This window comes from Tamandua tetradactyla, chromosome 13 (assembly GCF_023851605.1).
Source record: "Tamandua tetradactyla isolate mTamTet1 chromosome 13, mTamTet1.pri, whole genome shotgun sequence".
NCBI lineage: Eukaryota > Metazoa > Chordata > Mammalia > Pilosa > Myrmecophagidae > Tamandua > Tamandua tetradactyla.
Genome location: NC_135339.1, coordinates 75614098 through 75627618, shown reverse-complemented (window position 1 = coordinate 75627618; position 13521 = coordinate 75614098). Strand labels below are relative to the sequence as shown.

The 13521-nt window shown below is 45.1% G+C and overlaps 2 protein-coding genes across 10 annotated transcripts in view; one reads left to right on the top strand and one right to left on the bottom strand.

Moving 5' to 3' along the window:
* Positions 1 to 3292, bottom strand: part of CASP7 (caspase 7) — a 37144-nt gene extending 33852 nt beyond the window's left edge. Inside the window, exons 1-2 of one of the 3 annotated variants that reach the window (XM_077126080.1) lie at positions 2973 to 3292; positions 1597 to 1824 (exon numbers count right to left, since the gene is read on the bottom strand). In XM_077126080.1, the coding sequence (XP_076982195.1) occupies positions 1597 to 1608 (12 nt within the window). In that variant the 5' untranslated portion in view covers positions 1609 to 1824; positions 2973 to 3292. Of the gene's footprint in view, positions 1 to 1596; positions 1825 to 2536; positions 2669 to 2972 lie in introns of those variants that run through there. The other 2 variants (XM_077126082.1, XM_077126081.1) reach the window with 2 other exon arrangements.
* A 43-nt stretch (positions 3293 to 3335) lies between these two features.
* The window catches only part of NRAP (nebulin related anchoring protein), a 79791-nt gene continuing 69605 nt past the window's right edge, over positions 3336 to 13521 (top strand). For 5 of the 7 annotated variants that reach the window (XM_077126078.1, XM_077126076.1, XM_077126075.1 and 2 more), the window contains exons 1-3: positions 9660 to 9926; positions 10239 to 10333; positions 10928 to 11015. In XM_077126078.1, the coding sequence (XP_076982193.1) occupies positions 9855 to 9926; positions 10239 to 10333; positions 10928 to 11015 (255 nt within the window). In that variant the 5' untranslated portion in view covers positions 9660 to 9854. Of the gene's footprint in view, positions 3651 to 4743; positions 5087 to 9659; positions 9927 to 10238; positions 10334 to 10927; positions 11016 to 13521 lie in introns of those variants that run through there. The other 2 variants (XM_077126074.1, XM_077126073.1) reach the window with 2 other exon arrangements.

The window sequence follows — 13521 nt, the reverse complement described above, 5'->3', positions numbered from 1 at the left end:
ATGCTGATGAAAAGATTGTGCCAATGTCTAACTGCATCTGTGGGAAGGCCACAAGAGCAGAACTATTCCTAGTCATACCGGGATTTGACTGAGTCTCAGACAAGTTAGGGTAGGTCCTCAGGGGAGGAAATGTCTGACCTGAGATTCTCTTTACTGAATTCAGGAGAATCAGAGGGAGGTTGTGGGGGCAGGGCATGTCCAGGCCCAGGGAAGTGCACACCTCTCAGCACACTAAGCTTTAAGTGTCTGAAATGGTCTATTAAAGGATGGGCGTAGCTCATATACATCCTTCCTACCCATTTGGACTTGGCTACAGAGAAGCAAAGTTCAGGCTGATTATAATGGCTCAAATGGTAGGAGGCTTTCCAGAACTTTCCCTCCAAACTCAAGGCTCTAAGAATCTTCTGTTTAAAACCTACAGCATCTCTTTAGGTTGACACTGAAAACTGTCTGGGGGAGGGCGGGGGTGTGTGTGTGTGCGCAGAAAGCTTTCCTTCCAACAATGTGCCAGAGAGAATTTCTAAAACAGCTCCATAGTGGGGGTACTTTATTCTTTTAAATCTGTGAAACTAAGCATTCATTTTCTCATTCCTATGAGACCAGGTGTGCTTTTTGGAAACAAAGGACATTCAGAGCCCAGGATGGTGACCGAGTAGGGTGCCTGATGTCGGTCACATCATTTTAGCCAAGAAGGAAGAGGCTGCGAGAACCAAGATCTGCTTTTGACCCTTTATTTCTGCTCATTCTCATAAAACACCAAGAAAATTTAGGCCTTTCTCAGTTCTACCATGTTGCAGGGGACCTCATCTGGTGTCATTTTCTGTATCTATCCCCTTCTTAGGGTCCATGCCTCAAAAAGTAGTCACTGGAGGATAACTTATTTGATAATCAACCCATCCCTCTTCTCTAGAAATGAATGACCATGCTATACATAAAACTCTAACAGTGGCAGGCACATAGTATGCACTCAGTTATTGCTGCTATTTTTAACACCACTATTTATCCATTAGGTTTGTAGCTCTTTGCAGAATGAATGTTTATCTTAACCATCTTTCTTATCCCCAGTCATGGAAAAGTGCCCGATCCAGGGCAGGCACTCAATACATACTACCTCATAAATCTTATACCTGGAATGTATTTGTAAATCCTTCAATGTCTTGAATAAACTGCTGACTCAGAGCAGACAAAAGAACTAAAAGAAACCCAGGAGGGTGGTTGAGACCCCAGGAGTGGTGAGTGGGATATGCTTCATAACTGCCCACATGTTGGGGCAGCCAGTATTTATTGTGGGTAGGAAATCATTTCCCAGTCACTGTCTGGAGTTGGAAGGCAGGGCATGCTCCAGGCCCAGTGTCTGAAATGGTCTATTAAAGCATGGGCATAGCTTATATACATCCTTCCTAGCCATTTGGACTTGGCTACAGAGAAGCGAAGTTTATACATATATATATAAAATAGAGACAGGGGATGGGCTCATTGCAGCTGCTTCTCCTGAAAGGTCATATAATATGATTTGCATCCCATTTCCTGATCCAATGAAGGCAATCTTCCCAAAAGGGCTCAAGAATAGAGGCCCTGAAGATCTCCTCCTCTCACCTCTAGCACCATGGGAGGGCTGCTGGGCAGGCAAATGCTCCACTGTCTCCTTGATCCTCATCACAACTAGAAGACTGTAGCCTTTACCCCTCGGTTTCTTCAGAGAGGTTCAGAGAGGTTAAGCGACTGGCTCAAAGCCACACAGTTAACCGGTGGCCAAAGATGGACTATGAATCTAGGAGCAGCAGCACGGAGAAGGAAGGTCAGGCCTGAGCTGTCTAGAAGGTCCTGAAGGGGGAAACCACCTGTTAGTAAATAAAGGTTAAAGGCCACTGTGGGCTGCTCTTAAATCCAAGGAAAAGGAATGGGAATGACTAATCTGGAACTACCCAGAGGCAATTTTCCTGCCCAATAAAACCGCACAGCTGAATACAACCGTAAGGGTTGCAAGGTCCCCTGCAGGCTGAGTGTCCATACACCTCCAAGGTCCCCTGCAGCCTGAGTGTCCATATCGCCTGCCTTTTCTCACCTCCCCAAGACACCTCCATGGGCCCTGCAGAAAGGTTACCCAACAATGGCAGTAGTTGGAGTGCACTTAGCAATGCACCAAATCACATCCTTCCGCATCAGCCCGGGATCACCAGTCTTACGAAGCACAGGGAGGGTCAGGGGACTGGAACCTAGGCTTTTCTGACCCCGGAGCCCTCGCTGTTAACCGCCCTGACAGATAACCAGCTCCTCCTCTTCCAGATCCCGAGCGTACGGGGTGTCCCAAGTCCCCGGCCAGGAGGAAAAGGAGGATCCGCTAACAAAGTACGCGACGCCGCAGCGCGGAAGATTCCTTCCCCGAAGCTTCAGCGCCTACCGTCGGGGCCGCCTTCCCCCCACCCGGCGCACTGAGCGGCGGGGGAAGTGCAAGAAACCCCGCGGGAAAGCCAGGGAGGAAGCGCGCCGCGGAGAGGCGCGGGCCGAGGCGGGAGGAGGCGGGAGGCGCAGTTACCTTTCCCACGACGGTCCCGACGGCCGGAGCTCGCAGCCTCCTCGTCCCTCTGGAGCGAGGGTCTGGGGCCGCTCTACCGAAAATGAAAGTAAAATCCCCAGCGCCGCAGAAGGAGGGGCCGCCCCGGGCAGGACGAGAAACCGGGCGGGGCTGCGGGCGCCGCCTGCGGTTCGGGAGAGTGCGCCCCGCAAAGCTCGGTCGCGCGCGAAGTGGCCCGGGCCACGCGAAGGGGCAGCAGGCCCTGCAGACTCGGCCGCGCGCCTCCCCATGCCACAGCGCCACGTCCCACGGCTGCCCCCTTGTCTGAGACCTCCACCCGGGGCCTCTGCACAGCGCGGGGCCCTAGCTCTCGCAGTCATTAGCTCTTGTCCAACCAGACCCTTGACCCCAGCCCGTGCGGCTCCGGTCCCGGTAGGGTGAGGCTCCGCGTGCATACCTGCCTGAGTTACTTTCTCCCTAGGCCGAGACCCCTCCGGCCCGCCGGGGGTGTGCTGTGGTGTCCGGCTTCCGGGACTTTGTTTCCACTCGCCGGTGTGCCCTCCTTCGCGCGTGGGCGCAAGGATGCTAACTCAGCTTTCTCTTAAGCAAGTCCCAACCCTCGCTTTACAGCGCGCTCGGCGCGCGGTGCAGCCAGGCTCATTCACGAAGTATTTATGGAGCGCCCTCATGTGTCAGGCACTGGGTATGTGGCCCTGAGGAAGTCAAGAATGAGAGGGACAGGGGCTTCCACTGAAACACCTCACCCCTGCCCCGACACCCCGCTACCCCTCCTCAGCGCACGCGCGCACGCGCAAACACACACGCGTCCTTCTTCACCCCTGGGTTTTCGTTGGAGCCCTCTAATGTCTTTCCCAAATCCCTCAGAGGAACAATTAATTACCTCAGGCACTGAAGTGTAACTATCTGGGAAGAAATTGTAGTTTTATTCGTACCGGAGAGATTGGCTTTTAAAGAACCATCAAAGCCCTGAACCAAAGGAGCTCAGCCTTCATGGTGGACTTCAGGCAAAAACCAGGTCTTGTCTCTGCCTGCTTTCTCCTAGGACTGAGACTTCACTGTTGTCTCTAAAATCTCACCAAGGGCACTTTCTTGGTTTGAAGAAAGACTGGCCTAGGTAAGTGCAAGGGAGTAATTAGTTATAATTAACTTCTGTGAAAATTCTGAATTCCTGAATATATTTACATGCAGCTATGCCGTTTCTAATGATTGCTGCACTGCTTTTTATTTAATACCCATTTCCTGAAATTTTGGAACCATTTTAGGCACTAAGATAATGAGCTTTTCAAAGGAATTCAGTTGTGAATCATTTGAGAAATGAAAAATGCTATTAATAAAGCAAATAAATTACTTTCAGCATGCGAATGTTAAAATATGTTAACACAGGAATTCATTGCTGGCCCAATTGGAAAGGTGGATTGAAGGAAAACTTTCTTTTCTCAGGTTTTTATTGTAGACTGGGGTGAGGAACGCCAAAGTTATTGGTCTGAGTCTGGATTATAGCCGTAGCAAATAAAATTACGGAAACGTGGAAGGGAAGAAATTATTTGAAACTTTTCCCTCAATAATAATTGAACTGATAGTTTTGATCCGTATGATATTCTCTTCTAAATGCATCTTCCGTGTCTCTCCATTCTTAGGCCAATTAATTATCTTCTCCTTTTTATATTTACATGATTATAACATGAGCCTTTTCTCTTCCCTCACTATTCTGATGGTTTCCTGAGACTTGGCCTCACAAGGGCCCCTCCACTTTTTGCTCACCAGGATATTGCCCTTAATTCTGGTGAGTCCCCCACTCCTGCCCTACTGGGCACAGCACCCCCAAGTGGTGCTACCAGGGATTGCTACTCACAGTTTCCACAGGACAGTTCAAGCCCAGCTGTGACTTTATACGTGACTCCACCAAGATCCCCAGAAATATCACTCTTAAATCCAAACTCTGGCCCTTGGGGGTCACCAGAAAGCCTCTATGAGCCCAGATGGGAATGAAAGTCCCACCAAGGAGGTATCTTCCCCACTTAGGGTCCAGCAGAATCCTTTTCTTCCCTGAAAGGAGGCATTCCTGTTATATCTGTCATTAATCTGTCATTAATTATTTGGAGCCTCTTGGCTCCAAATGCATCCTTTTTTCCTGGCTGTGAAAATGTAACTGGGCCCTTTAAGGATTTTTCCTTTCAGCCAAAGCCTGTTTCCAGTAGAGGGCGCTGGAGAGACATTGCGGGAGGAAGAGGTTTTCCTTCCTGGTCTCCTCCTGCAGCACGGTGCTCGTGCATCAGGAGTAGCTGCCCCAGCGCCCAGTTCCTGCAGCACAAGTGGCTTCTCCAGTGTCCAGGTCCTGTTGTGCCTAGTGGCCAGCAACACCTGGCCACACCCAGCAGCCAGCAACTTCCTCAGGCACCCCTCGCAGGTGGTTTTGTGGCAGAGTGCTTCCAGTGAGGATAGCTCTCGCTGACACCTAGAGGGCGAATACCTGGAAAGTTCCAGAGGACATATTTCTAGCAAGTTCCGCTGGCACAGTACCACAGTGACTTCTCTGCCTTCTACAGCAAGGTTTGGATCTCAGACCTGGGAAAAGGAGGTGGGGTGGGGGTGGGGGTAGGGAGGGAGGGTGTCTTCTTTGGGCCCTCTATCTCAGTTCCAGGGGTTAGTGGTTATATTATATTTTATCTTGCATTAACTATATTATATTATTTTATGTTATGTTTTATATTATATCTGGAATTCCTATTTTTTTGGTGTTCTTTTTACTTCTTACTAGCCAATATCTTGATATTCCAATCCTCTGTTATAGTTAGTAATTTTTTTAATTTTATTATTTATTTATTTATTTTTTGGTGGGAGGGAAGTCCATGGTCCGGGAATCTCCAGCATGGTAGGCGAGAATTCTACCACTGAACTACCCTTGCACCGGCCTAGTTAGTAATTTTTTATATCAACTTTTCCCTGTTCAAATGACTGTGTGGGTTCTTTCTGCTGACTGTACTACAGGTAAATACAGTCCACTTGTATACCCCAGTCTATAGGCTGTCTCATTTCTCACTCTATGGCCTCAGCAGTGGGAATATCTATTTCTTAATTTGTACAGAAACCTCCACTCCACCCACATGGTTTGTTGTGGTCCCCTGGCCCAGGAAAAGGCAACCTCAGGGACTGGATTACATCCCCCAAGGTCTGAGCTATTCAGACTTGAATCGCTCCATTAGACTTAACTAAGTCCTATTCCTTTCTCTACCTTTGTCTTTCCTCTCCCTCCCCAAGAAAATATCAGGTCTGGGCATTCCACTGGCTCCTGTGAACAATCCCTTAGAAACAGAGGTTGGCAAACTCTGCCCTGGGGGCTGCCCATGGTCTGTATTTGTACAGCACACATGCCAAGAATGGTTTTTGCATTTTTAAAGAGTAGAAAAAAAAGAGAGAAATAAGATGTGACAGAGACTGTAGGTGGTCTGCAAAGCCTTTTGACGACTCCTATATTAGGCAGAAAAGGACAATCACAACTCCAAAGCAAAGAGTAATTTTTAACTAAAAGGTGGTCTCAAACCAGATTTAGGTTTCAGGGGAGGGAAAATATTTCTCTAACTTTCCTGGGCAGAGTCCTTGTTGAATCCTATTAGCAAACAAATTGTTTAACATCTCAGAGTGAGGTGTGGGCATTAGGTAACTTCACCAACATTCAGGGATTCATCGGAGTAATAGATGAGTAGATACTTGCTTGATTATCATTGCCAGCATCTCGGCCTCACTGCTGCAGGGAGCTGAGCTCTGAAACCACTGACACCCCACCACCCTCAGCCACTGCCCCCGTCTGCAGGTGCTCATGGAACTTCACTCCGTTCCTCTAACCCCAGGCAAACATTCTCCAGCAATCTTCCCCAGGAGTCCTGTAAGCCCCAAAGAGAGAAAACGAGGGTGGGTGGGGCCGTCTGACCTGGGGAAGAGCTAGGACATTGCTTCCTGAAGTCTCCTGTCCAAAGGCGTGAAAGCAGAGGCTTGAAGGAGCCTCCGGCAATTGATGCCATCATAGTGCCTCTCATATAAACACTTTCTCGGCACCACAGTCACAGTTTCTCTGAGTGACTCTTGGGGTACCCCATGCCACATCCCCTAGGCTCACTGTGTTTAGCTCCATGCATGTTGCCAGCCCCTCCTCTCTGCTTCCCTATCTCTGGGCTTTCTCCAGAGCTGCAGAGGTTTCTTCAGCCTGAGCAACCAGGGGCTCCCTACAGATGCAGGGAATGAACCCTCAACCAAGGGTAGAGGGGAGTGGGTGGACAGGTGCTCCAGCTTGCCATCCTTTGGTGGGACATTCTACGTGATTCAGCAGAGGGTCCCAGTGAGAGTGAACCCTCAGCTGCCCTCAGCAGTAATTAGGTCAGAACAGACCCTTTATTGATACTACCTTTTCCCTCACTTGCCATTTGTCATCTCTATGTAATTTCACAACTGTTTCACATTCACTGCCCTAGTGGGCCCTGGAAGTGATTCAGACCCGAGAAGAATGAGCTCATCCCCCAGATGACAGAACCAAGGTACAAAATATCTTGGCCTGCTAAAGCAAGAGGGTCACCATCAACAAGAGGAGATTTAAGCAAGTTAAATAAGGAATGCTGTTTTTCAGTTTAAAAAGGAAACTGATTGTCTATATACTGAATATAATAATGAGATGAAAAGCTGTGTGTAGATTCATCGATGACCAGCTCCTTATGAGTCAAGGTTTATCAGTCAAGGTGACCTGGGGTTGTGTTGGCAGAATCATCCAGATCAAGGACAGATAAGCCTCCATGTGGTCTGGTTCTGGCTCATCACCGCCAAGCCCAGTCCTGGACTCTTGCTGATGGGACAATGTATTGGATGCCATTCAGGGACTACTTTAGATCTGCTTGGCTTCACCCGTCTTAGGGCCTTTGGCTACTGCTTCCAGCCCAGCCTCTGCTGTGACCCTTAGCTCTGTGTGGGCTGTGGCCAAACCCCACAGGCCGTCTTCACGTGGCCACAATCCGACCTTGTCTCTCCTCCTTGGTGTTGAGGCATGAGATGCTAAGGGGCTCCCTGGCCCCCCTATCCCCCCCCCCCCACAACAGATATGGCTGGGAGCAAGGGAGTTAATAACCAACAGGGAAAACCTTTCAGTGTGAGTGACGGGGCCCAGCAGATACGTTCTTCCCTCTTCCTTTCCCTAGCAGATGTGTTTATATAGCCTTTTGGACAATGGAGATAAATGACCTGGCCTGGTCTACTTTATACCAGCTGGTGGACACCTTGAGCATGAACCCTCCTTCTGACTGCACCCTTCTTTCCCGCCTCCTTTCTGCTGCTCCCAGGGGTTGCACTCCTGAATAGTCTTTGCACATAAGTCTTTGCCCCAGATTCTGTTTTCCCGGGAACCCAGATGTTAGCGGATATTGTGTGAACCAGTTCCTAAGGCCAGAGGAAAATCATAAGCCCAAGGAGAGCAGGGGTTGGCTATACAGGAGCTGGGCAGAGTGGAATGGACGGAGGGGAGACCAACCCTAGTGTCTGTGGAGCAGCTAAGAAGGGTGTCAGTCTTGCCTGAGCAGTAAGGGTTTGCTTCCAGTTCCTTAAACTGTCTCATTTCCAATTCTATGGGATTGTTTGTCCTTACGATTTAGGATACTCAGTAAATGTCTTTAAAAGCAGAGGTTATGAGTCAAACTGAACATCTTTCATTTCAGTGATCCTTGTTTTCACAAGGGTGACCGCGATGTAGCAGATATGGATTACAGCCTCCACCTTAGGGAGAGAAGAAATGTTAGAGAACTTTTTCTTTAAATCAGTTCTAATCCTGATTCCTGTTCCTCTGGATTGGAGAAAAGTTCATTCGTAGAAATTCTGGAGCTTCCACCTGATGGAGGTGTCCCACGTAAGGCTGGAGAAGTCCAAAACATTTGGAGAACTTTTTGGGCTTTGGTCTATGCTGGTTGCTGTTCCCATTTGCTCGGTCCATTGCTGTTCCTGGACCTATTTTATTGTTTTACTCCCAGTGTTTTACAAAACAGGGAATTTCATATATAAATTCAGTTTTCTGGCTTTTCTAGGATAATCGGAATATCTACAATGCCTTGCTGAGTCCCCCATGATGACTCTAACGGCGGGGACGAGGCGCATTTGCCTGCTTCAGGTGGGGCACTTGCTGTCCCCTTGGGGCAGGTCCCTACTGTGACCCATGACTTCACACTTGGCCCTTGTACGCATTTTGGTTTGAGCCTTAAATTTATGTCATTAATTCGTTAAATGTTTATTGAGCACCTTTTCAGTGCTACGCTTTGTTCTGGGCTCTGGGTACACAGAAGTGGCAAGGACCAAGGACCAAGTTTTTATTTTGACTGGGGAGACAGATAAAAGGAAATAGTCACCTTTATATTTAACATGTCTGGTAGCGACACTGTTATGGAGAATCTTAAGGGGCGGGGGGTGATGGAAGGTAATGAGCAGGTGTGGGGACAGGTGAGGGGCTGGTCTCTACAAGGCGATTCTATCAGGTCTGTGGTGAGGTGACATTAAAGCAGAGACTGAAGTTGGTAAAGGCCTTCACAAAGCCAGGAGGAGAGGTTTTGTCTTTAAGCAACTGCAGACCGATGAGACAAGGCAATTAACACAGAGGCTTTCTTGGAATGGTCCAGTGTAAAATGAGAGGCCTAAACAGAGAGTTCTCATTTGTTCTGATTTTTCCATTCTAGCAAGAGCTAAACACAAATTAATACCTTAATAAAATGTCCAGTCTTACTGTTGTAAACATTTTTAATAAATAAATTCAAATACAGTATTTACCCTTCTGGTAGAGTGAATCAATCCTAGTTTATTCCCTGTATTTTGGAAAGCTGTCCTTTCAGCTTTAGTCATAGGACCATAGAGCAAGTTTTCTAATTTGATCGTTGGGTGAAGGTATAACGTCTTCCTTTAAGTTCTTTTCTTGGGTTATGACTACAGCCAGTGTGAAACTACTACATGCTGCCTGATCATACACTAGGATTGGGTCATCCACACAAACATGATGCTGTTGTGAGTTCACTTTTCTATTTAGAGAAGCATGTCAGCTAGAAATACCTCCATCTTATTTCCCAGACGCATGCGTGCTGAGCGAGTTGCCAAAATAGCCCGTTGAGTAAGTGGCAGCTTTAAAAACCATCCAGCTGCTGACTTCAAGCTAGAAGGTCAGCAAAGGCAAGTGGAAGTTGGATTCTGAACCAGCCAGGGATTTAATAGTCGTTGGGATTTTGGAGACTTGAACAACTGGACTGGGTTGTCTTTGGATTTCTTACCTGTTGTCCCTCTTTGTCTTCTCTCTTCTGAACTCAAGATGAATGTGCAGGCTTGTTCTCGGTGTGGGTATGGAGTTTATCCTGCTGAGAAGATCAGCTGTATAGATCAGGTCAGTAGACATTTCTTGGCCTTTGAGAATAATAATGAACATGGCAAATTTACCTTCTCATATATGGACATGTATTTTTATTGAACCACAAGGAAAGTATATATTTCCCCACCTTTCTTTAGTTGTCCACATTTCTGTGTCTTCTCCTAAGTCATCTTGAAAAAAATATCTATTTATTTAACATACTGTTGCCAAGTTTTTTTAACTCACCATTTTATCACTAACGCGTAATTCCTTACTTACCCTGATACATGAGTCCTGAGTCTGAGAAAAGAAGGTAATTTTGCTCAATCTTTCCTATGTGATTTATAGATATGGCATAAAGCGTGTTTTCACTGTGAAGTCTGCAAGATGATGCTATCGGTTAATAACTTTGTGAGTCACCAGAAAAAGCCATATTGTCACGCGTAAGTGTTTGATGCCACTCTCTACCACCCCTTGAGTTTTGTTTGTTTTTTATCAAATAGCTGACAAAAGATTCAAATTGTATACTACAGTGTTCAGTCCAAGAAATGGCTTCCCAAAAGTTTTCACTACATACTATCTATCAGTAAGGAGAACTACTTTGGGATTTTATGCAATAAAGAGAAAGGCTTGAATACTCCAAATTTCTTATAATGACAAAGATCAACTCTCTCTACCATAATTTCTAATGTCAAATTATTAGATAGTATGGGAACAATGTAATTGCCACAGTTACGCATGTAGAACTTTATATATTTTTCTTCTAAATAATTTCAGAATTGCTTTTTTGTTTTTTTCAGAAAATTTTCAAGTGATCATTTACAGTTGAATTTGGCTTTTCAGTTGCATACGTGCGATTTCTTTGGTTTGCTTTTATTTCTTCCAAATGTATAGCCTGGAAAATCATCAGCCTAATCATTATGCTTTATATTTGTTTACATTTATTGATTAAAAATAACTGTACCTTTAAGAATAGCACACTCAATCATCTTGGACCATATGCATTTCTAATTTTGATCCATATATATTTTTTATAGCCACAACCCCAAGAACAACACTTTCACAAGTGTCTATCACACTCCATTAAATCTAAATGTGAGGAGGTCTCCAGAAGCCATCAATGGGGTAAGTTACTTAATTTCCCATTTCAAAATTTCCTTTAAAGAAAATCCCTCCATTCAGGCATCAATTGTTTTTTGAGAGTCTCAGTCTAGATGTGCGCCTGTTCACTTTCTCCATATCTACATGCAAAGTATGCTAATCCACAAATGTTAAAATTTGTCCTTCCACAATTTAGGCGCCCAAAACAGGACAGTCAGTGTCCTTGGACCTAGGGTCCTCCCTTTCTGACCTGCTCTGGACTCATTGATGGCAGTTCTACAACAGACCCTGTGTGCGCGAGGAGCTTAGTGCATTAATAAGTTTATATAGTCAGAAAATATCACACGGGCTTTTCCTTTCTTTCTCCTATAATATTTTGGTACAGAAAATTAAAAACCTTTAATTAAACCCTGTTAAATCTCTATGAATTCTGTAGTTTCCTAAAATTATTTGCAGCCCCTTTTTCCGCTTGGGGTAGGGGCTGGTCAAATATTTTTCTATTTGGACAGTATATATTTTTTGGTTAGTGGGGGTGGGATAAGGAGGTGGACAAGGGGGCCACATCGATAAATCCGACCTCATTTGAAAAACCAACAGTGGGGTTTTATCAAATACTGATTAAACGCTTGTATCTATTAAAATGATGAATCATTTGATTTTAACTTCTTTGCCCCATGACCCACAAGAAAGTGTTCCACGGGAGGGAGCTTTAGCAGCTTTCTAAAAGTAGAAAATTGCACAGGGAGTGGAAGGCTCTCTAGTAGTCTCACCAGAGATTCTTTCCCTAAAATTCCCCATTTCATTCTGACTCTTCTGTCCTCCCAGAGCATCCTCCTCCCGAAGGAAATGAGTCCTTATTGCGTGACTCCTACTTGTGCTGCCAACATGCCTTATTTTGCTAATTGTCTTACAGTATCATTGTGAGTTTGTTTTTTCATTTAACAAATTTATGAGGCATTCACTGTAGAATGTTTAATTAATTTAATCCACACTATACTCCAATGAAGTAGCTTTTATTATTGTCCCCATTTTATTGGTGAGGCAACTGAGACTGAGAGTTGCTCATACATCATTGATTTCTAAGAATTCACAAGCAATCCTAGATTATTGGGAAGGCTGACACTTACAGGCCTGCTTTCAACTGTTGATGTCTGATAGTTATTACATGAAATTAAAATAGTGAGTTTATCTCTTACTTTAGCAGAGGACCAGGCATGCCTCTAAACTCTGTAATATCATCATAATACAGTTGGGGAAGCTGAGACTCAGGGAGGTTGAGTCTTGAACTTGCCTAGTTTTACCCACCTGGTGGAGTGGGTATAAATCCAAGTCTGTCTGACATGGGAATCTATATCCTCTTCCTCTGGCCCACTTCCACATATGCCAAGGGGGGATACTCTCCAGAGTAAATCCAACACCTGTTTATATTTTCAAGTATCCCTATGTTTCAGAAGTTGAGTAAACTCTGTGGCTACAGAGCAAACACAAGGAAATGAACCAATGCATCAGAGTATAATTTGCATATATTGCACTTTCTACAAAAAGATCCATAATCTGTATTTTTCCGCCCAACCCTAGGCCATGATGGTGAAGCTGTTATGACTCCACCTTACAATCATGCAGCAGGTCACACATTATTTATGTACCTTGAGGTAACAGTGGAAATATATATTTTTTTAACTGTGTATGACAGGCCCAGCCTGGAGTGATCCTAGGATTACCTCTGGTTCAGTTTCCAGCCACAGACAGTGATGTGAGCTTCCCAGGAGGCCTGTGTGTGTGTGTTTGTTTCCATGTATATGAAGATGTGTGTATACGTATATATACATATGTATGCATATGGGGATGTGTCTGTATGTGTGTATGTGGATGTGCATGTGTGCATATATGTGTGCACATTTGCATGTATGTGGTCCATCTAAATGTATACCTAAATGTCTACGTGTTTATGATCGTGTATGTATGTATGCACACATGTCCGTGTATATATCTATGTATCCGTATACATGTGTGTATATCCAAATGTGTGTCTGTGTGTTTGTACGCAGGGTATATCTATGTGGACGTGTGGATGTGGTGTGTGTTTATGTGTATATGTATGTTTATGTGTATATGTCCATATGAATGTCTACATGTGTATGCAGTGTATGTATGTGTGAACATGCATGTGTGTGTACAGTTCTGTATATGTACCAAGCAATTGACTGCTAAGATCACTTTCCTTTCCTTTCCCACAAGGGAACAATTTAAATGGACCACTGTGTACCTTCTAGGCCCCAGATCTTATAAACACCCTAGGGGATGTGATGGATTACTTTCTTAATCCTTGTACGTCTGAGATACTTTGCTGATGGAATAAAAAATAAATTCATTGTGCTATGCTGAAATAAAAAGGGAAAGGAAGGGATAGTTCAGTGATGGTACTTTAGTGAGAGAAGAAAAGATTTTGAGCTGGCATTTGAGGCAGATTTACATTTTTCTGTTTCCTAAATGTCACATTTTCAAAAAAAATGTTAGTAAGTCAGAATTT